At 32.9% G+C, this 24,381-nt stretch overlaps 1 protein-coding gene across 3 annotated transcripts in view; it reads right to left on the reverse strand.

Moving 5' to 3' along the window:
- Positions 1-272: 272 nt before the first annotated feature.
- LOC150110636 (EEIG family member 2) overlaps positions 273-24,381 on the reverse strand; it is a 140,141-nt gene continuing 116,032 nt past the window's right edge. For 2 of the 3 annotated variants that reach the window (XM_090399976.1, XM_090399968.1), the window contains exon 9: positions 9,224-10,672. In XM_090399976.1, coding sequence (XP_090256102.1) covers positions 10,557-10,672 — 116 coding nt within the window. In that variant the 3' untranslated portion in view covers positions 9,224-10,556. Of the gene's footprint in view, positions 658-9,223; positions 10,673-24,381 lie in introns of those variants that run through there. The other variant, XM_090399984.1, reaches the window with a different exon arrangement.

A 24,381-nucleotide genomic window follows, 5' to 3' on the forward strand; every position in this document is an offset into this window, starting at 1 on the left:
GCACCCATGCTATATAAAGGGTTTGGGTAAGATTTGGTAGATTGTACAGCAAGTTGCTAGCTACATTGTGAAAATTTTTCCTAATGAAGTTACTGCTAAACCCATCTGTAATTTAAAACTAATTTAATCAACAACTAGGAAGCAATCAGAAAACAAGTGAATATAGTTGAGATACCCAGGTCTCAGATAGCAGCAATTTGTGTTTGTATGTTAGTGACAATGACTGAAGTGGAATGTTGTTTAATAAATAAAAAATGAATGCAAACAACCTGAAAAATTAGACATTTATTTATTGCGCAGAAAAAAATTTCAGTGGTTAAATTTTTCAAATAATTATAGCCATGAGAAACATACACAATATCTTTTTAAGAAATATAAAAGTTGATTTGATTAAGAATTCTTTACTATTGCATATATAATAGTAGTATATACACACAATCTAATGGTTCTAATAAAAACAATTTTTTCACAATCTCACATGCAGAATCAAACACCTCATAAAATTCAAAGGAAGCCAATCATACAATGATATAAGCATGAAAAGCTGCTCCATAGTTATATCCATATTTCAATATAAATGGTATTAAAACAATTCATAGCAATGGTCCAGTTTCTAAGATAAAGAATCCAGAACATCCATCTCTTCCACAGTGAGGTCTACATAATTAAGCAACATGTTATATAGTGTAAGGTTTAATGTGAAATTTATAACACAGTATAAATTAGTAAATCTAAAGCACAAAAACACATACATCACTCATGTTATTAAACATATGGCCATTTTATTTTAAGAATGAACTAGATATTAAAATATTTTTATTATATATTCGATTTTTTAAAATACTCCTGCTTAAAAGAATTTACAGATCTTTCTGAGCATACAAAATAAATGATCATAAAAAATATGTAATTAGTTAATTATCATATGAATTTGTTATATACCCGTTTATTCATTTTTAAATTTCTATAAATTTGTTACTGTTAATTTTCATGAAATATTCAATATAAACCACAGAACATCTATGATCAAGAATAGGTCACTGTCCAATGCACCTGATTATAAAAAAAAATTTTTTTTAATATTACACTTACAAAATAACTTCATTATGATGTGGAAAAAATGTGTAAAGGCAAAAGCTGGTCAATACTTAATTTCTAGACTTTTTTTTTTTTTTTTTTTTTTAAATCTGCAACCTTTCATAGTCACCTCTCATAGCTAATTTGCCTGAAAGACCAGCCTTATAATAGAATACTGGATATAGTAAGAGTTGGCTGTATTTCGATAAAACAAAGTTTTCTTATTGAATGACATTCCTTAGGAAAAAAAACTTTATTTAATCTAAGTGTATGATCATTAAATTCTGATAACATTTATATGCTTATCCAAAAAAAAAAAAAAAAAAAGAGAGTCCAAATCCTGTTTGAACTCAAGCCTGACCTGCAGGTTATAATACCTCTCTTTGGTATATGAGGCAAAATTATAATAATGTTCATGATACAGAATAATCAAGTACTAATGACTGAAATACATAGTGTGTATGTGGTGCAACATCACCAGTAACGTGATGATTTTCCTTTTCTACAAATAACTACGTATTCCATCAGTGATTTTTACAATATGCCATGAAATTATAAAAATGCAGATCAAGATTTAGATGCATTAGCTAGAAGCACAACTGAAAATATAGATAGGAACTTACACAGCGTTGCTTAATATTAATAACTTCAGTACTTAATTCTCATATATTAGTTTAGATATCAATGGTATCCAAAACTAATTAACAAGAAGCTCAATAGTATATCTACAAATCATAACAGACTTATGTAAGTTCTATTTATCTTTCTATATATATATATTAATAATTTATTATCACACTAATACCAATAACTTATTAACTGCAGCAATGCATTACATTTTAATTATTAAAAGGAGGTAAACTTCCAAAAGCATGAGAGAGAGACATTAGGATATATACAATCAGAAAATGGAATTAAGAGTTCTAATGAACTGATTAAACTACACTTTAAATAAAGGTCTAAAAGAAAGTTAATCCAAAGATTATTCTGATTATTAAAAAACCTTATAAATTATAAATATGGAATTATCAACTGCACAAAAATTATGGCAAGCCACAAGTGTAGGGCTGTTTCCAAAACTCAAAATTTGCTACTTACTGACTGAATGTACACAGATTTTTGGTCATTAGAATGGAACATAATGTAACAGTTAAGAATGTAACTTACAATATCAAAAGCAAAATTTTTAAATAAACAAAATAAAACAATTTTATTTCGGAAGGTTATCCCTGTCAGTGAGTAACATTTATATTCCAGGAATGAGTGGTTAAGTTACTTATCTTTCAAAGGGGAAAAAAGTTTACCATGCACGAAATTCCATCTTCCCAAAATTTTTAGCACTTACTGGTACTTCAGTCATGCTCTAGTCTAGGGTGGAATCTCAACTCTAATCAAACTTTAAAGTGTGCAAGAAAAATTATCCTAATGTAACTATGAAGTGCAGAACCAGGAAGCAATAATTCAACTGCACTGTGTTATTAATTTTACTTTTTATCTTAATAAAATTAATTTTAATTTTTTACTATATTTTAAATTTAGTGGTTTTCCATGATCAAATGACTGCAAGCCACTTTTCTAGACTTTGCTTGTGCTATATTTAAAAGAGAATACCATTTCCATTAAGAAATCAAATACTTCATATTTTCTACATATTTAGATGCAAAGTTATATTAAGATGTGAATTATTCATTTATAATGGATAAGATTAATAAAATAATATCTTAAAATTCAACAGTAAAAAATGTGCAAGTGGAATTAAACTTGAAGGCAGCAAGAATTGTAAAACTGAATTTAAAAAAAAAAAAAAAAAATCTGATTAAATGGATATATTGTTTTAATCTACACTAGCAACTCTAGAGAGTGCCAACATAGATTAAAGGAGAAAGTTACCTCTGTTACAATAAACAGTGTGCTTTTTAAGGGCTTCTCACACTGATTTCAAAGTTTTTCACATATGCTGCACTTACAAAAAGCTACTGTTCAGTTGTCAAAATGTATATGGAAATAGCATCCTCCAAACCCAAACATTATAGTGCCAGAGTCTAAGGCTTTTTTTTCATGTGGATTAGTGTAAAAAGTGAAAAATAAATGATGATTCCAAAGAGCTTTACATGCAGGTTTAAAAATATCTTTTATGCATATGCTGAATTCAAAGAAAACTATTGAAGAATATAAAAATGATTAACATGTTCACATTGACACAAGGAGCAACTATATCAAATTTTATCTTATTGTAAGTACCACATGTTATCATAAGTTGGCGTGTCCATTTATACACAATAAAGTGATCAAATCTCAAGTCCACATTTTAACTTTGCATGTTAAGTATGGACTTGCAATCTGATAACTTCATTCATGGTCAGCTATAAGTGACCATATCAAGAGTTGGAAAGGGAAAGAATATGTGTTTTACAACTAAAAGAAAAATCAAAAACAATTTTAAAATAAATGCTACTGTTAATGTGATCTTTGTTATCAAAGAGGGTTTTCATCACAATTATGTTTCTACTGTACAAGTTAATTTGTACATGTTATTTTAAGTAATTACAAAATATCTGTAGGTTTTATAAGTTTTTCTTTGTGAAAAGCACAATCAGAATCTCTCATAAGATAAAATAAAATTAAAATTTCCTTCAGGTGTTTTGGTACATTTTCACTAAAAAGGATGGATGGACGAAAATGGTGTGAAATTATGGATAAATAATGTGTGGAACACGCGACCAGGCGGTATAATGAAGAAATGCAGTTTATTAGTATGGAATATGTTTCGTAGTCATTTAACTGAAAATACTAAAAGTCTTCTAGAAACAAATAACACAAAAATTGCTGTTGTACCAGGTGGTTTAACTTCTATATTGCAACCACTAGATGTCTGCTTGAACAAACCACTTAAAGATCACATATGAGAAGAGTGGAATAATTGGATGTTGGTTGACTGGTGAAAAATCGCTTACAAACGGTGGATCTATGCACGCTATATCACTTGACATGTTGTTCAATTTTGTGACCAAAGCATGGAATAAAGTAAAAGTAGAGACTGATAAAATCATTTAAAAAGTGTGGTATCTCTAATCTTATGGATGGTATGGAAGATGATCTGTTGTGGGACACTGATGACAATGAAAATGAAATCAATTCACCGGATTCGAACTGGGATCCATATGATGATCATTTAAACAATAAATCTGAAGAACTATTTTCAACAGATGAAGAAAATCAACATGAAAATTGAGGTTAATAATTATTTATTTTGTAAGAAATCTATTGTAATATTTTAAAGAAATTTATGTAACAAAAAATTAACCTGATTTGTTTATAAACACTGCCTATTTTTTTATATAACTATATATTGTAACTACCTAAATATTCATCCAAGAAATTAAGCTTCGCTTTTTATACTCACCATTATAAGACGACCAATGATTTCAAGAGATTTTATATATATATATACACACACACACAAGTAACTCTCACTATAGCAAATGCATAGGGATCACAGAAATGTTATATTATAACAGACAGCTTTAGTGAATTTCCTTTAGCATAAAATTATATCTATGGAGGTTTGGCTGTTTTAACCATTTCATTTTTTTTTTTTTTTTTTTTTTTTTTTTCTTCTATAGTGAGAGTTCATTGTACACTGTTCACAATGACTGGCTCAGCAGTTAATGGATATGCAGTATTTTTGAGGAAAGAAAAAAAAAGTACATGAAAACCATGTTTAAGGATAGTCTAATCTATACTTGCAACCAAGAGTATAGAATTTCCATTCCAGAGGTAAAATTAATGTGTCACTTCCTAAAAAATTTCACAAATCTTAGGACATTCCTGATTTAATACTAAATATTGCAGCTTTTTTTTTTTTTTTTTTTTTTTTAAAACTGTGTATATAAACAACACTGGAAAACTGAAGGTGTTCTTACTTAACAAGATAACATGCAAATGATAAATCACATGTTGAGAATATTATGTGACACCTCCAGGGAGTCCAAAGACTCATCGAGGGAGAGTGTGCCAATAGCATCGAACGAATGATCACCTTCCAACTACTAACTGCACTCAAACTTGCTTAACTTTTTGCGAGCCATTAGTAGCAGAGGCTCTGCCAATCGACCAAACTTTGCTTTGGATTAAATTTTATTTATTATATTAATTTTGTTCTGTTCTTTTTTTTTTTTAGCATCTGAATGCAGGAGAAATTTAACAGATTAAGTAAAATTTACAGAATATTTCCACAAAAAAGAAAAAAAAAAAAGAAAATCAAATTAGTTTAATCCATAACATTAATTTGTAAAAATCTGTCAGTAAAATTACTTTCTAATATTTATCAAAAAGTTGTACAGAAGGATAGTCACGATTAGTAGTAGCTCATATGAAACAAGAATGCCAAAGACATCACCAATATATATATAAAATTATTTAGATAATATCAGTAAACTCAACACATATAACCTGAAATGGTACACCTGAGCATATTAAACAAAATAAAAATATTAGAATAGGTATCCTGATCAGGAAAAGAAATATGTATGAATAATGAGTGTTGATTACATGCAACTATAGGGATACCTCTGTTCAAATTTTTATTTTAAGTTTACTGTGATGTCCACCATAATAATACACATGAGTAACGAATTAATACCAAAACAGAAAGTAAAAAATTGTATTAAACAACAAAAATATTTGCGAAAGTTTTAAAGTTATTTTCTTCGGGTTCGGTTTCCAGATTTGATGTGCTAATCAAAATATCCTAGAAGACACTTTGCAAAGATAAGTCAGAGTATCTAATTATCAAAGTTAATTTAAACAGTCAGCAAATACTTAAAATATTTCAGAATGTTATCCCATTAAATATACTGTTTATCAATATGAAAATATTTCTGCAACAGCTCTCAGTATAATAAATACTACTGAACCAAATAAATTCATGTTATTTTTTAATAAATATAGGAATGCTTCTTGGGATTGGTCATATACTTCAAATTTCTACATTGTCTAAAAATGATAATAAAATTAAGAGAAACAAACAGTTGAAACCACTTAATTACAATGATGGATCTTCGAAAAAAAAAAAAAAATGGTGCTGATATATGCTACATATAATTTATGGTCCCTTGAAGTTTGCTATAAGCAGATTTTACTATATATTCTATAGCATTTTTTTTTTTCCCCTTTCAATAATTTATATCCTTCTATATGCCATACAGAATTTTAGCTGTTCTGATCTTGAAGTTACTATTAAATATGATCTGACAAATATTCTAAAAACTTTGCTGTATTTACTGCAAATGATCTGGGAAAAAGCAAAACTATAAATTCATTGTATTCCTAGCATATATGCTAAATCCATGTCATAATGAAGTCGAGATTATATCGCACTACATTCTTGAACTTTTCATACTATCATAGTTTAAGCCAAAGAGGAGCAGAATATTATTTACAGAGGTATCCATTCATCTTGAATGAATATAAAAAAAAAGGGTATATAAAAACGATTTCCAGATTAGCTATCATTATAGATACACAAATGCATATATAATTAATCTATATTGTAAAATCTTTTATTAAAAAAGGTTCCAAAATATTACATCCAGTTATCATTCAAAAGATGCATTTGCTAGAGCTGCAAAATATGAATATTACAAAAAATATCCCATAACAAAGCTATTTACTCAATACAATTTTTTTTTTTGACAGCACAATTTTTGAAACTGTATATTTATAAAATTTACTTGGAAATGTTTTGCCTCTAAAGTAAAATATCTGACAATCAATATGTCACTTGTATATAAAAAATAAAAGCAATAATGTTTCCATACACATATCACAGCAATAATGGAAGTAGTTTCAGAAGTGACAGAAATGTCTTATTTTAACTTGAAATCTTGTTTAGGTTCAAGAACATAAAAGATGTTTTGTATCAGTAACTTATTCTAGCAATCATGTTTGTTATTATATTTTTTGTGGGGTTGTGAAATTATATATTATATTATAGAAACTTTTTTGGGAAAAGCAGTTTCCCAAAAAAAGGAAGATTTCCATGCATTTGATTTTTCTAAGGAAAAGGGCCAACTTTTTTTTTAAATCAATTTTTCATGCTATTATCTATCAAATGTACTATTAGCACCAAATATTTAAACAAGAAAATTTGCCAAAATAATTCAAATCCGTGCTAGCCACCATTTTGGGATATAAGAAGTATGCATCCTTTGAAAGGAGATGAATTAAGATCTCTGGGAATTACCTTCCTTCCCCCACTTCATTCAGCTATTTCTGGATCATTTAAAGGACTGAATACGATAAGGCAACAAGATTTGTTTCATACATTATAAAAAAATCAATCATCCGAAAGTATGAGAAAGTGTACATTCTATGATTTTTTTTTTTCTATTTTTTTTTTCATTCATTTTGCTCTTCATAAGCTACAGTTTTATTACTACTATTATTTACTAAAATTACTAGATGAAATAATGCTGAGTTTAATATTCACTTGATTTATATAATTACTATTATTTTTAGTAACTTTCCCACACTTAACCAATTACCTTATAGGCCAGTGAGGACAATAGGTATGCTGTCGACTGACAAACTGCCAAATAATAAAATATGTGAACAACATGATCAAGTACAGTATGCTTCTGTTAATGTAAAGTTGGGACCCAACAATTTCGTAAAACAACTCTCTTCCAAATTTTACATAATATATATATATGTGCATTCTATAAAAAACTAAAATTCTGTAAAAAAAAAAAAAACTCATGAAAAAACTATTTCTAAGAAATAATTACATTATGGCTTTTAACTATTGTATTCCTTATATTATAAATATATATGATGTAAAGAATAAAATAGTTATATATTTAGCTATTTAACTGTTTTATTCCATATCCTATGATTGCTGACTGCTTGTTTGTTAAAATGATAACATGCATGCAGGAAGTGCATAATGGGCCTAACATAAATTGTATCCATGTGATACAACAGTGATCTGTATATATTTATGCCCAATCGTGTGCAACTTCCCCATTCAATTCTTTCTATGGCTATATATAGCCAAAATCAAGTCTTGACCTCTTGGATCTGTCATCTCCATTCCTGTGTATCCAAAACCTTACTTCTCCAATTTAAGACATGTTGTTCAATCTTGTTTGCTGGTTTGCTTTTAGTCTTTTATCAAAAATTTTTACTACTTATAATCTTTTCAGGAATACAGTTAACTTTTGTCTGAAAAACATGTATTTCCACTAACTTTCTGAACCTGATTTAACTGGATACTCTAGGTTTTTTATAGATTTGGCATAACACATGGATGTATCTGATCCTTTAGAGACAATTATTATTCACTGGATCAAATATTTTGTTAAGGATTTTCCTTTCAAAAGATGAAATCAAATCCTCCACAGCTGCCACAAATATCCAAAGTTTCACATCCACAGGAGGAGCTAAACTAGGTGAATTATCAACTTGTATACATAACATAGTTCTTCACCATTAGATCACAAAATTTCCTAAATCTCTATAATAAACAATCATCTAACCACAAATCTGCACAAACTGTTTGGTATCAGTAAAAATATCAGTTTCAATTGATTGCTGAAGTAAGAACCTTCTGAATGTAACTGTAATACTGAAATTCATAAGATTTTACTGGTATATGCCATCATTTATGAAGCTGATACAACAGATTCATGATATTTAATGTTCCTCGTGTTTATGAAATCCATTTGCAGAAATTTCAAATTTTGAAGTGTGATTTGATTTCCTGTCATCTCCTAACTAATTCTGATTTCAATATTTCAAGTCTATTTTGGTAAAAAAAAAAAGTTTTTACTGATGAGGCATGTGCATGGAAATATTAGCAAAAGCTCATGTTTGAAAGAAAATATAATATTTAAGAATAAAGTTGTTATAAATTATGGCCAAATGCAGTTGATAAGTAACCATGGCATCATTTGGGTTTCAAGACAAAGATAATTTAAAATTTTGGATCATGAAAAAAAAAAAAAAAAAAAAAAATTGGGAACATTTGCTTTATATTATGAATGTGAGAAATATCTGAAAGGCTATGATTATCAATATCATTAAACCAAAGTCATAATAAAAATTATTAGTTTTAATAATAATAATTGATGTTCAGGGCTATATACAAACCAATCAGTGATACCAATTTTAAATTACATAAAAGAGAAACAGAATTAATTTTACAAATAAATCAAAACATACTATTTTAAAAAATAAATGAATTACATACAAAATGTGATTTCATACCAGTCTTCATAAAAAAAAGAAAAAAAAGTATTTACAATATAGTTTTAACTTGAAGAAAGAAGTTTCTTCAAGAACAAAGCTATTCCACAGAAGAATTATATGGTGACAACATTCCAAGATCTGAAACAATAAAAGTATTTAAAAAAAAAAAATTGAATCTTTTGAAAATAAAGGAGATAAATATGACAAACAGGCAGTACTTCATCATTAGGAAGTGCAAAAAAAAAAATACATAATTAGCATTACAATTCATAATTTTATATTTTTAGAGCAAAGAAGCATCAGATCTGAAATTCTAATAAAGCACATAAAAAAATAAAAGAATCAGTAGTACAAAAAAAGTATCTCAATATCCTATACAATTATGAACATTGGAGAAATCTTTAAAATACAAGACACTTAAAAATACAATAAGCTTATTTTACTTATACACAGGTAAAGACATTTAATTACATTCATGATCAATTTTCAAATTCAAATATTTTAGATTAACCCACTACTCTAATATAATTCAGTATTTCTACATTTCTTGAAACAATAATATGCCTAGACACAATAAATTTTATAATCTGTTTCTATCTGAAAACAGTCCCAATGGATCATATTTATTAAAAAACAAAAATATTCTTGATAGTTAAATTTCATTTCTATATAACAATGATATGCTTTACTTAACCGCACAAAAATCTGCTGACATTCAATATGTATATTTTTGTTCCTAAAATAATATTCCAGAATTAGTGAAAATGTGCAGAGACTGAAATTAACATGTACTAATGCACATTACAGATTCCAGTATTTTTATTTATTTATTATTATTTTTTTAATTTACATAACTTCACACTTATCTTTATTTTGCAGTTGATTTCATTAGCAGATATCAGCAAGCATATAATTTATCACATTTAAGACGACAAGCCAGTGTGACTACAATTAATATATATAGTAATCAAGTGAAAATTATATTATGAAAAGCTAAAAGGTGAGATGTAAAAATAACTGAAATCAAATACAGGAGGAGAACAAAATAAATACAGTTGTGCACATAAAAATATTTTATCAGAGCAGTGGGTTATTTTCTGTTTAATTTTTTAAAATCTCATTGGCATTTCTTTACTCAAGAACATCAAAGCTGACCTTACAAATATACTGAATTCTATATAACATATTACAAATAATATGCACCAAGATCAGGTGCAGTTTCTCTTCTGCTATCTATTTCCAATTACTACTTCTGTATAACTTCCACCAGGGACAGAACTCTCTACACTATGGCTCCCAAGAGCAGCTGTGCCATCTTTGTTGATATACAACATCAGACCACTTGCTATATATATATATGGATAATGGGATAAGGGGAAAATTAAAAGAAAAACCAACATGTAGTAGCTTTAATAAAAGCAGGATATAATTATTCCTTTCTCTAAGTTTTGGTCTGTTAATATTTTAGTCTTCTAATATAAATTCAAAATATATGCTATGGATTGTTATTCAAATGAAATGCAAAAAATATTTCAGATCAATATATGAGTAGGTAACATAGCAAAAACAATTAAAGTATAAATACATTTCCTGAAATTTCATGTTGCTCCAAAATAAAACAATGGAAATGGCAACACAAACTGGGTGATAGAGCTGCCTCACTCTCCAAACCAAAAGCAAAATAACAACAATATATAATTTTAATTATATGAAAGGGTTGTTAAAAAGACATGCAACCCTGGTTGTGCAATTTTGGAACCAAACTCGATAAGCCAAAATGTACAACAAGAGAAAGCATTGAGAATGAAGCCTGAATACAATTGATGAACACAGAAGATGAATAGAATGGAGTAAATATTTTGAACATAGATTACGAAAACTAAAGATTGAAGAACAAAAAGAAACCAAAACTAGTAAAGTACAGGAATTCATTATGCTTAACGTATCCTGTGAAAAAGCCCGCGTTAAGTGAAAAAGTTATCGTATTTACTCAAATATAATTTGCACTTTTTTCCAGAACATTAAAGTTAAAAAATGGTGGTACGAGATATATGCGGGGATTTTCAGAATCTAAAGTTTTTGTGGAAAAAACTAAATTGATGTTTATAATTAAATCCTCGGTATTCATTATAATTGCTCACATTATGTATTAATGCATTTAAATTTTTTTGCTCTCATTATGTATTAATGCATTTAAATTTAAATAAAATGAATGCATTTAAATTTTAATTATCAACGCTATTTATGCGATTGGCCACTCAACTTCATCACACGATATATTTGAATCTTTAATGCTTCTGTAAATTAAAACAGTTTTAATTCAGGGCATTAGATGCCAGTTTGTAAAAAAAACTCTTGCTCATTATTTCTGGTGAAATCATGTCCCAAGTTCTTAAAATCCAGTTGCACAACTCGAATGATGGTCTTGTAATCCTCCCTGCCAGAGTCAGGTTGTAGCTGCTGTCTGCCATCCACTTCATGTAGAATTTTTGTACACAGTCCTTGAATGGTTTGTTGAACGATACATCCAAGGGCTGTAAACAAGGTGTAGGATCGCCAGGAATAATGGCCACATTGGTTTTCATATTCAACAGTTTTTGTTTTACTATTTCAGGTCCTAAGTGTCTGCATAAACTATCCCACATGAGGGATAGTTACTCATATTCATAATGATTGGTGCAGTATTAACAAAAGATCATGCAACTCAATGACAAAGTCGAGCTACAATTGTTGAGTTGAAATGCTGATTTTCTTCAACCAAATTCTAATATATTTGAAACTACCATAACAACATTCACTATCTATTTCTTAAAGTTTTAAACTTTTTTTGTGTGCGAGGTAAATGCGAAATTTTATAATTTCTTTTTTTGTAAAGTAAAATCAGAGATAGGAGATATACACGAGGGCGAGTTATATTCAAGTAAATACAGTAAATATAGTAATCAATGAAAAAAATAACTCGTCTATGGGCTTGATTGAAGCCTTTGGCTCTTCATATATCTAATCATCTATGGGATTTCCATAATTTTTTTTAAATACATTTCTTTTTACCATTTTTACTACAATAAAGGATAAAATGTTTGAAACAACTGAGTTTATTAAACACTGTATAATATGTATTCAAAATTATGCATAAAAGTATATTTAAAAAAGAATTAGTTCATGATGGGATGGGGTCTTTGTGCGTTTCATATCAAGAAGGAATTTGCTTCATAGTACAGGGTGTTCAGGATAAATTTGACATATTTATAATTAATTATATTTTTCCGTAAGTTACATGTATTAACACACACTTCTCTTCATTTAAAAGTTTGGACCCTTCTTCATTCATATACAAGATGTCAGAAAGGATGGATAGCTGGAACCCACCTGAATCATGGAAGAGAATAACTTGTATCATGATGATTCGTGCCCGCCATCAAAATAAGGATATTACGACTGCTGCCCAATGCTCCCTGAATACAGTAAAAACAATCAGGCATGAACTAGAGACTTGCAATGGTGACTACGAGGATGTAGCAAGAAGAAAGATCCCTAGCAGACGATCTGATTGCGTTCGTACAGCAGAATTCCTCGCAAATCTGCAGGAACAGGTGTTGAAGAACCCTGGCATTGGAATTCGGGCTTTGTTCGTGGAGTTGCTAACTGTAGTCAAGCCCTGGATAACAAGGGTAGCCAATGGTAGGCCGTATGTATGGCAGCAGGATTCGGCCCCTTGCCACACCTCTGGGAAAAGTCAAAAATGGTTGTCTGAAAATTTCTACGACTTCACCAGTCCAAATGTTTGGCCTCCAAACTCCCCAGACCTTAACCCCATGGATTATTTTGTATGTGGCGCAGTTGAAAAAGACACCAATCGCACTTCCAGTAATACAAAAGCCCAGTTAATGGATAAAATTAAAACAGTTTTTGCGGCCCTTCCCAGGGAGACTGTAGCATCAGCTTGTTCGAGGTTCCGAAGCAGAATTGCAGCTGTGATCGATGCTAATGGTGGTTATTTTGAGTAAATCTTGTTGATAGTATTGTAATTAACTCTGCCTGTAATGTTTTTTTGTCAATTCATTAAATTTAATAGATACAAAGAAGATTTTCTTTTTCCTTACGAAACTGTCAAATTTATCCCGAACACCCTGTATATTATGTCATTCCACATAGAATGGGAGCATTTTTACGTTTTCAATATATAATATATGGCATGCCAGTTTGAAAGTTTTCTGTTAGACTGTTTTATAGTGATGACTGTTTTAATGATACAAAAAAAAATCTTAACTGCAATTCTTATTTCAAGTATATAAATCTTTCAAGTATTCATATTTGGTCATGAAGTGTTAAAAAACCTATGGTCACATAAACAATGTGACCATAGGTTTTTTAATTACTATATATGTTCATATAATAACACCTACCAGTTTCGCTAGCAACTGTCTAGCTTTCTCAAGGCTTGAACGGTAAACACAAAAAAATGATAAATGCACAAAGTATAAAGAATACAAAACCGTTAGTAACTATAAGGTAGCTAACTTGATACGTTCGCGTGACAATGTCAGCATGTATTGCGAATCTTTAGTTTGTATCCTGAACGCGTGTTATGTGATTGTTGCCGTACTGTAGTTGCATCAAACTGAGTGAATTGATTAAATTTTTCCAAGTCTCATTCAATATGGCACCTTGATTTCTGTTTAGGTTGCTGCCTGTTTGTAGGACTACTGTTGCTTCTTTGAATAATCAGTATCTGAAATCATTGTCTATGTAGGACATAGAACTATTTTCCCAGTCTATAGAATGGTAAGAAGCTGAAAAGTGATGTTCTAAACTGGAGGTGATCGTCCTGTTATGATTGACATCTCCAACATGTTCTTTCTGTTTGATTTCGAGGCTTCTTGAAGTTTGTCCAATGTAGGAGAGGCCACACGTACATGGAATATTATACACACCTGGATATTTGTAAAATGGAACACTATCCTTAGGAGATCTTAACACTTGTCTAATGCTAGTAGTTGGTTTAAATACAACTCTGATGTTATGAGCTTTTAACAATCTCGCTATATTGGTGGAAACCGAACCCATAAAGGGGGATGACGACCGTTGAAACCTGCTGGGAGACTGTTTCTTGTTGTCAGTGGTTATCTTTATACAGGAATTTGTTGATAATGTTTAGAGGATATCCATTTTGAGATAGTGTTGTAACAATCTGAGACAGTTCTGTCTGAACCTCGTCTTCGTCTCAGACAAATTTGCAGACTCTATTTCCCAACATGTGGATGATGCTATGTTTATGTGACCTATGATGGTTTGAAGAATAATGTAGATATCGTCCAGTATCTGTAGGCTTTTTTGTAAATGGACAGTTTGAAATTGTTATCTTGTCTCTTTACAAGTATGTCTAAGAAGTGCAGTTGTTTGTTATTTTCCACTTCTAGGGTAAATTAGATTTTGTTGTGGAGTGAGTTGATTCTATCAACAGTCCATTGTAGGTTTTCTATGCTTTCTTGCCATATGATGAAGATATCATCTACATATCTCCACTATATTGATGGTTTAGGAGTAATATTGGTGAAGATTTCATTTTCAAATTTCTCCATGAAAAAGTCTGCAAATGGTGGTGACAGAGGGCTGCCCATGGCTAGGCCTTCTAATTGTTGGTACACCTTGTTGTTTACCTTAAAGAAATTTGATTTTACGGAGTGCTTGAACATCTGTGTAATATCTACAGGAAAGAGATCTTTGATAATTTTAATGACTTCTTCTATTGGTACATTTGTAAATAAAGATACTACATCCAGACTGGCCATTATGTCTGTTTTTGTTGGTTTCACATTCTTCAGTTTTTCAACAAATTGTTGAGAATTTTTAATATAGGATTCTGTTTGTCTGATTTTTCCTATTAGTAAGCTTGCAAGATGTTCAGCTAAAAGGTATGTTGGGGAGGACCTGCCATCAACAATCGGACGAAGTGGGACTTCTTTATGTATTTTAGGTGCACCATAAAGTCTAGGAGTAATGGAATGTAAGGATTTAATTTTTCTTTTCAATTCTTCAGGCCAAGTACTCATATTGCAGATCAGATGGTTTGTCTCATTATGATTCGCCATGGTAGGATCTTTGTTGAGAATTTTATACGTGGAACTGTCTGATAATAAATTGTTTATCTTCTTGAAATAGTCTTTTGAGTTAAGAATGACTGTGGAGTTTACCTTATCAGCTTTAGTGATTATAATCTCTTTGTTATTTCTCAAGTTATGAATTGCTTTCCTGTCATAAGGAGTGGTATGATATGAGTGGTGTTATATTATACAACATAGCTACGAGAAAACTTTCAAGTTAAAAAAGGTTAACCAAATTAAAAAATTTGAAGAACTCTATAAGAAAAAATACCATACACACAACAGCCTCCCAGAGGATAAAGTGATTTTCAACATGTTGAATTACTGCCTTTCAAAACATGAATCCGATATCCTAAAGAAAGGTTTCAACTTTTCAATCACATCCCAAAAATGGACTTTATTTGTGGAATTGAAAAAGGTCTTCACCCTCTCCCAGAGGCTATAGCTAACAATATTAGATTTCAAAGCTTAATCATCCTGGCCACAGCTAAACAACATAAACTTAACACCACTCCTTATGACAGGAAAGCGATTTTCATGCGAGTGCATTTTTGATCTACACATCACCCATCTTGCACAAAGCTTTTTCATTTGTAATTCTTCATGCAAAATGTGTCCTACATGTTCTTTTGAAATGCCTATAGTCTCAGCAATTTCACACGCTTGGACTCGCCGGTCATTCAATGCCATATCGTGCACCTGATCAATGATTTCTGGTGTTGTTACACTTTTTGGACATCCTTTACATGGATCATCTTCAAGGCTGGTTCGGAAATGTTTAAACTTGGCAGCCTATTTCTCAATTGTTCGAAAACGAAGGAGAAGAGTGCCCATAAACTTTTATGAACTTCGAATGAATTTCTTTTGATGTTAAACCTTTTACAAAGAATTTTATAACCACACAATACTCAATTTTATCCATTTCAAGGGATACAAACAACACGTTTGCTTCAGACAGCTGTATAAAACAAACTACTTGATAGAATGGCTTGCAATTTCACATTCATGTTTGACAGATGTACCAACATAGAAAAAAAAGTGTTGCCACCTATGGTCGAGGCCGAGAACATTTTAGACCACCCTCATACATACTGTGTTTGGCACCAGAATAAAACTTTTTTTGATGCAGTATGGTGTTGTGGGAATGGAGATGTTTTTCATCATACAGTGTCTTTACAGTTGTCTGTAATTACACTAAATATGGAAAATAGGCAAAGTGTACTGTACTGTACTGTATTTAATGATATGATAACTTACACCTCACCTAATGATTAGTCTGAGAAGTTTCATTCAGATCAGCATGAACGTTGATCTGGATAAAATCTCTTCATTGAGGAGGAATGTATTAAGTGAATTTTTAACTCATGTTAAATATTGTGGTATCAATTTATTAACCATGTTACTTCAAAAAGCATATTATTTGAAACTGTAAAGTGAATGGAATGGAGTGCCAGCAGCATAACAATGTGCTGGCTACTTCATAGGAAAATATTCTCAGATGGTGAACAGTACAAAACATTTTGGAAGTTTAAGGAGTGATGAGAGCTTGGTCCATCTTTGCTCTGAGTTGCCTGGTGTTGTACCACCTTACCTCAGTCCTGAAGATATTTTCAGGTGCAAACTTTGTTTGCTTACACTTGGATAAAGGATTAAACTAAATTTATTATAGTATAAAGCATCAAAAAGCTTCACTTCGGTGATACAAAATCATACAAATTAAGTGGATATTGACCTCCAACATTATTTCAAAGCCGAATATATATAGAAACTATAAGAGTTTCGTGTCGAATATAAAAACTATAAAAGTATTGGCAGATCCAAGCATAAGCAACCTTTCAGGGCATTGCCAACTCGTAAAGGTGGAGTAAGTTCTGATCACTTTCATTAGTACTGTCCCTAATGCAAAGCACATCTCCTTGCAGACATGTATGATGCTATGCATAGTTATAGTTTCATATTCAGCTTTGAAATAATGTTTGATTATCCACTTAATTTGACTCTTTATTTCAGTAATTCTTGGTACCTTTTAAGATGAGACAACTTTCGGCAACTCATACGGGAAAGAATGATTTCTGCATCTTTGGACCTGAGTATTTTACATCTGGGTCTGGCTCCCACTGATGAAACCTCAACAAAGGTCGAAACCGGCTGGAAGCTTGGGTGATGAATGGCAATGCTGTAACCCACGAAGCTTGACCAGATGTAACTGAAGCTCGGCTGTTGCTATCACCCAGGTCCTGAGTGGGGGTGGGGTATTGAATGGCAATGCTGTAGCCTGAGAAGTTAACTGAGGCACGGCTGTTGCTGTTACCCCTCGGATGAGATATGAGCAAATGAGTGGCTCTGCTTGGTTGTGGGGTGAGTCTGCCACGGTGTAGAGCCAACCGGTTCTGAGAGTTCTTCTCAGTGACAGGGTGAGCCTGTTACTGAGGAAAACAACGCCGAGTTTTTGGAGTTTGACATGTACTTGAACATTCAACAAAGGTCGAAACTGGTAGTGACCCCTTCCCATAATGAATAGCATCATACATGTCCACAAGGGGATGTTTTTGCATTAGGGAAAATACTAAGAAAAGTGATCAGAACTTACTCCACCTTTATGAGTTGTCCCTGCCCTGAAAGGTTGCTTATGCTTAGATCTGCTGATACTTTTATAGTTTTTATATTCGGCACGAAACTCTTATAGTTTCTATATATATTTGGCTTTGAAATAATGTTGGATTCAATATCCACTTAAATTGTAAAATTTTGCATCACCGGTGCAAACTGAATTACTGAAATAAAGAGCCAAAAGTGAAGCCTTTTGGCTCTTTATTTCAGTAATTCTTGGTACCTTTTAAGATGTGACACTTTTGGCAACTTGTATGGGAAGAAATGAGTTCTGCATCACTTCAACCTGAGTATTTTACATCTGGGTCTGGCTCCCACTGACAAGACCTCAACAAAGGTTGAAACCGATCTGGGTAGTGACCCCTTCCCATAATGCATAGCATTATACATGTCGCAAGGAGATGTGCTTTGCATTAGGGAAAATATGAACTTACTCCACCTTTACGAGTTGCCCCTGTCCTGAAAGGTTGCTTACACTTAGATCTGCCAATACTTTTATATTTGGCACCAAACTCTTATAGTTTCTATATATTTGGCTTTGAAATAATGTTGGATTCAATATCCACTTAATTTGTATAAGTACAAAAACATTTTTGCAGTTCTCCGTTAGTCTTTACTTTCCTAAATTTTTTGTTTTCATAATGTTAATTAAAAATCTCTCTCTCTCTTCCTCTTCCACTTCATTCACCAATTATATATTCATGCTTCATTTTTGACTACTGAATGTATGATTCTTTTTTTCTCCAGCCTCACTCAAAGAGGTCCCAAGACAACACACAGCAGTGCTGTATCTGAGCAAGTGGTTAGAAGGAAGAGAGGAATTTGTTCATACATTTTTTGAAAACCTGATGGTTGTAGTGACTGTTTTAAAGAGCAGAGGTGTAGGAAATGAAGGCAGTGAACAAGAAGATGGTTCAATGAGTTTCAAGTCGAAAAATATATGGGTATTGACTGGCAGCTACTCATGTTCGTATACAAGTTCAGGAAACTAGAGGGATGGTAGCAACCAGTTCAGAGGAGCAGCAGTGACATAATGCAGCAACAACAGAGCATCTATAGGAAAGGGAGTCAGTGAAGGAAGAGTTATCAAGCAAGTGAACTGCTTGTTCTGTAAAATATTCTGAGAGAAGTTTTAGGTGCACCACCCCAAGTGTGGGAACAGTGTTCTAAGATTGGACAGATTTGAGTTTTATAAAGCGAGTTGAGCAGGATAGAAGTAACGTTTGAAAAACAATACTTTTTTTGGAGGCTTAAGGAACTATGAACCTGATGTGTTTATGTTAGGATAGATTAGATGCAAGATTTAACTCAAGGAGAGGAAAACTATCGTGGGTGGCAAGAGAAATGGTCTTTCTACCTGGAAATGAGACAGGATTGTTTATTGGTGGCATTAAAATTTACCAGGTTATCTCACCACACTTAAGAATGAGAAGGAGATCAGCATTTAAGACATTGGTTAAAGAAGATCTTGAAGCATGAGTCAACCTGAGCCCTACAAGGTTCTGAAAATGAAAAGAGAAGTGGAGAGTACAGTCATCAACAAAGCTATGAATAGGACTGGATGTCAGGGAGAGAAGATCATTAATATATAGGAGGAAGAGTCTAGGTGACAGTACTGAACCCTGTGGTATGCCAGCATTAACTGAAAAATCTGATGAAAGGAAACTATCCACCACCATAACCTGCAGTGAATGGCCAGAGAGGAATGCCAAAAGATGGTAGCTTTGCAAGAAGGCGACAATGCCAGACTCAAATGCCTTGGGAATATCAAGAGTGACCACTTGACCAAAGTTTTCCTGGACCTGTGTCTAAAAGATAGGTGAGGCTCGCAAGGAAAAGTATTTAAATTCACTTCACATAATTCAGCTTTGTTCTCAACACATTTCTCTTATTGTGTGTTTTGACTCATGTTTGGCTCCAAAATGGGTGGAAACAGTTTAGGTGTGAAGAAAGTTTAGAATTGGTGGTAATATAGAGGAAGTGACAGGAGAAGGTATTGAAGAGTCACATCGCAGGAATGATGTTCTTAGGACTTGTAGAAGTAGTAATGATTTCTTATGTTTATTCACTAATGCTAGAAGCATTCGAAATAAGGGGAACGAAATTGTTGCTTTGATCGAGTCTGTTCGCCCCAAAATTGTTGGTATAAGTGAGACATGGTTAGATGACGATAACATCCTGACAGGAATAGAGATGAACGGATATGATATTTTTCGTGAAGATAGACAGGGAAGAAAGGGAGGAGTACTGTTAATGGTAGCAGATGAGTTGTGCCCATCTAAGGTGGAATTGCAAGGTGCAAATAGTGGTCACGGTTTTGAGGCCGTATGATGTGAGGTAGAAGTAAACAGGATGAAATATTTAGTTGGGTGTTGCTATAGACCTGGTAATATGGAGGGTAATGAGAAGGAAATGTATAGGAAAATTGGCCTAGCTAGCAAGAAACGAGTTATCATTATGGGCGACTTTAATTATGGTAATATAGACTGGAAGCAAGAGACTGCATCTGTGGGTAAAGAAAATGAATTTTTGGAGTTTTTGAAAGATAATTACCTTAGGCAGCATGTAACGAAGGGTACACGAGGATCAAGAGTATTGGATTTGATCATATCATCAGATGATGTTATTATAAATGAGGTGTCAAATATTCCACCAGTTGGTGAGAGTGACCATGAGGTGATCACGTGCAGGGTGACCAGTCATTCGAGGACATCTGTTAGAAAGGGATATATGTGGAATTATAAGACTGGTAATTACGAAAAGCTCAGGAAACAGCTTGCGATAATAAATTGGAAAGAGGAAATGGATGGAAAGGATATCAATGCTGCTTGGGCCATACTCAAGAACTATTTGGTGGAGGCAATATCAGAGTGCATTCCAAGGGTCAAGAGGGTAAACAGAGTGGGTGTAAAATGGATGAATCAAGAGATAAGGTATGCAATCTGGAAGAAGAGGGTATTATGGAAGAAACACAAAATGAGTATATATAACAACCAGTTGCATGAGAAGTACAAAGAGCAGGAGAGGAAGGTGACTAGCTTGATAAGGGTAGCAAAAATGCAGTATGAGCAGCAGTTAGCTACAGCGGCCAAAAAAAATCCTAAGGAGTTTTTTCGATATGTCACCAGTAGAAGAAAGAATGATTATGGTAGGATGGGATTGATTGGTGAAAACAGAGGAATGATAACCGCTGCGGAGGATATAGTTGAGATATTTAGTGAGCAATTTCTAAAGGTATTTCATTCTTGTGAATGTGGCATCATGCAGAACTTGAAAGCAGTGGGAAAGGAGGAGGAGGAACTGTAAGTGAACAGGAGGTATATGAGGAATTGAATAGACTTGATGTAAATAAGGCTGTGGGACTTGATGCTATTTCACCACGTGTCTTCAGGGAATGTGCCAGAGAGTTAACAACAGCTTTTGTATATCTTTTCAACATGAGTCTCTCACTGGGTCAAGTTCCAAACGAGTGGAAAGAGGGTAAAATTGTTCCAATTCATAAGGGAGGTGATAAGAGTAAGGCTTTGAATTATAGACCAGTCTGTGTGTCTGGAGTTGTGGTCAAGGTATTAGAGAAGTTAGTTAGGAATAAAGTTCAGAATTGGGTTGACAACAGAAAAATATTCTTTGGCGGCCCAGCATGGATTTACTAAAGGAAAATCGTGCTTTAGCAATCTGCTTACTTTTTATAATAAAGTGACAAATGCGTTGGATAAAGGTATTGCATATACAGTGGTATATTTAGATTTTGCAAAGGCATTTGATAAATTGCCACATGACAAGCTGGTAATTAAATTGGAATGGATGGGGCTGAACGGTAGATTGGTTCACTGGATTGGAGATTGGTTGTCTGATAGGTATCAGCGAGTTGTCTATGGAGGAGCGATATCCCAGAAGAGGAAAGTTACTAGTGGTGTACCTCAAGGATCTGTTTTGGGTCCACTGCTGTTTAATTTGTATGTAAATGATATCTGGAGAGGTCTGAATGGTGATGTGCAGTTGTTTGCAGATGATGCAAAGTTGGGCAGAGCTATCAGGAGTAGTGTGGATGCTGTAGCTTTGCAAGAGGACTTGAATACTGTCTGAATGGGTAAATAAGTGGGGATGTCAATTCAATGTTTCAAAGTGTAAGGTTTTGAAATTTGGGAAGCAGAGATGGGATGTAAAGTACACAATCAGTGCGAATATCTTGGAAGAGGTAGAGGAAATGAGAGATCTGGGAGCGATTGTAGACAAGGACCTAAAATTTCGGGGACATGTTACTAAAATAGTGAAGACAACACAGCGGATAATGGGAATGATGCGAAGGACATTGACTTGTAGAAGTAAGGATGTTATGGTTCCTTTGTATAAGGCTTTGATCAGGCCACATATGGATTACTGTGCACAGATCTGGTCACCTGGTTTTCAAAAAGATGAAATTGCATTGGAAAAAATTCAGAGGCGATTGACGAAGGTGGTTTCTGGTCACTGGAATGTAGCATATGAAGTCAGATTGACAAAATGCAATTTGCAGAAATTGGTGGATAGAAGGAGGAGGGGGAATATGATTGAGACATATAAGCTGTTAAGTGGTTATTACCAGATTAATGTCGGGGAGGTTGTGCACAGAATGGGTGAAGATAGCAGGAGAACAAGAGGTCATTCCTGGAAGCTGTATAATGAGGGTGTGAACAAGGGAGTGAGGAGCAGGTTTATTGCATGGAGAGTGGTGAATGATTGGAATGCTTTGCCCGAGAGTGTGGTGTGTGCAGAGACAGTGAATATATTTAAGGCACAGTATGATAAACTGTGTGTATAACAGTGGACCTCCCACAATGAGTCTTGGACTCCATGGAGGTTTTTATAATAATAATAATAATAATAAAAAAAAAATTGCACAAGCAGGTATGTCTTTTTAACTTACCTTTTATATAATTAAAATTTTGTATCAGACATAATTTTGCCTTTGACTGGAGAGCAGAGTTGCTTCATCATCCAATAAACTTTGCTATTTCTATGATTAAATCGTAAAAGTATGGTTTTTAATCTGATATGCACGTTGATTGAAAAATACACCTATGCCTTAAAGTAGCTTTTCAAGCTTACAAGAAATGACACAACAGCAATAATTCTTAATATTAAGAGGTCCTCACATACCCAGTAAAGCAAGAAAAACCAATTATGAATGTAAACAACTCCAAAAAATCTCGCTTTCCAAATGATGAGTTGGTTATTTTAAGTACTCGCATGTCTGGCTCCGAGATTACAAGAAAAATCCTATATATCTAGTGAAAACAAATGAAAATGAGCTGACATTTTGGGATTCAGCCAAAATAACTGCATACTATACTGGTCAAAGAGCAACCTTGTTCATTGTTGAGATGTTTGACTTTTGTGCTGCTGCTCTTCTGTGGAAACGCAGTAAATGGAGTTCTTTTTGTACAGTATTAGTGCTCACCACGGTTTTATTGGCGCTCTGGAACTCATCAAGGATGGTGTGTGCCAATTGTAGCCAGTTTTCACGTGCCACCCATTAACACCCACCTGTCCCCGTCAGTAATTTTTGGCGGTCACCCTGGATATTTTTCTGCACTAGTGATGCCATTGTTGATCACATCGGCAATGTGTCGATTTTCGAAGTTCCAAGTGAGCGGCAATGGCACGTATGGATGCACCACCAATGTGACAGCCCATGATGACACCTCTCTCGAAGTCACTGAGTTCCCATCATGTTGCCATATCACTTGTATTCAACTACTACGATGAAATACTGCTTCCTACTATCTGTACACCAGTTATGTTATTAACAAACCTGGAATGTTCCACAACTTCGAATAAAATGAGTGTCCGGATAATTATTGGTAGTGTGTATGCATGTGTGTACAGTGAATAATTAAAATATTTCATACCTGGGCTTCATTCTTTGGAATATTCAGCATGTTGATTTTGAGGATCTTCCGTGCACCATCACAGATATGAATCTAAAACATTTAAGTCAGCCAATTAAAAAAAAAAAAAAATCCAGATATAGAATTGACTTCTCTCCACGACTGACTATTAACATAAGCTGCATACAGAGAAAAGAGGAGATTAACAATTCCACTAATACCTTGCATGTGGTCTTTAAATTATTATGTGACACCTCCATAGAGTCACAGAACTCATGGAAAGGAGAGTATTTTACACTACATAATATATTGTCTGCACAGCGCAATCCACATCCCACTAGTAATCGATGTATGGTATCCTTTGTTTTAATTGCATGTGTTCTCTTGCCAATTCCCATTAGAATCCTACCCTCAACTGTAGACAATGCTTATTAAGCATTGTTTCAGACTCTTTCCCTGAATAGGAATTC

Source organism: Typopeltis vanoorti, chromosome 1 (assembly GCF_054136105.1).
Source record: "Typopeltis vanoorti isolate ZY-2024b chromosome 1, IOZ_Tvanoo_1.0, whole genome shotgun sequence".
NCBI classification, from domain to species: Eukaryota; Metazoa; Arthropoda; class Arachnida; order Uropygi; family Thelyphonidae; genus Typopeltis; species Typopeltis vanoorti.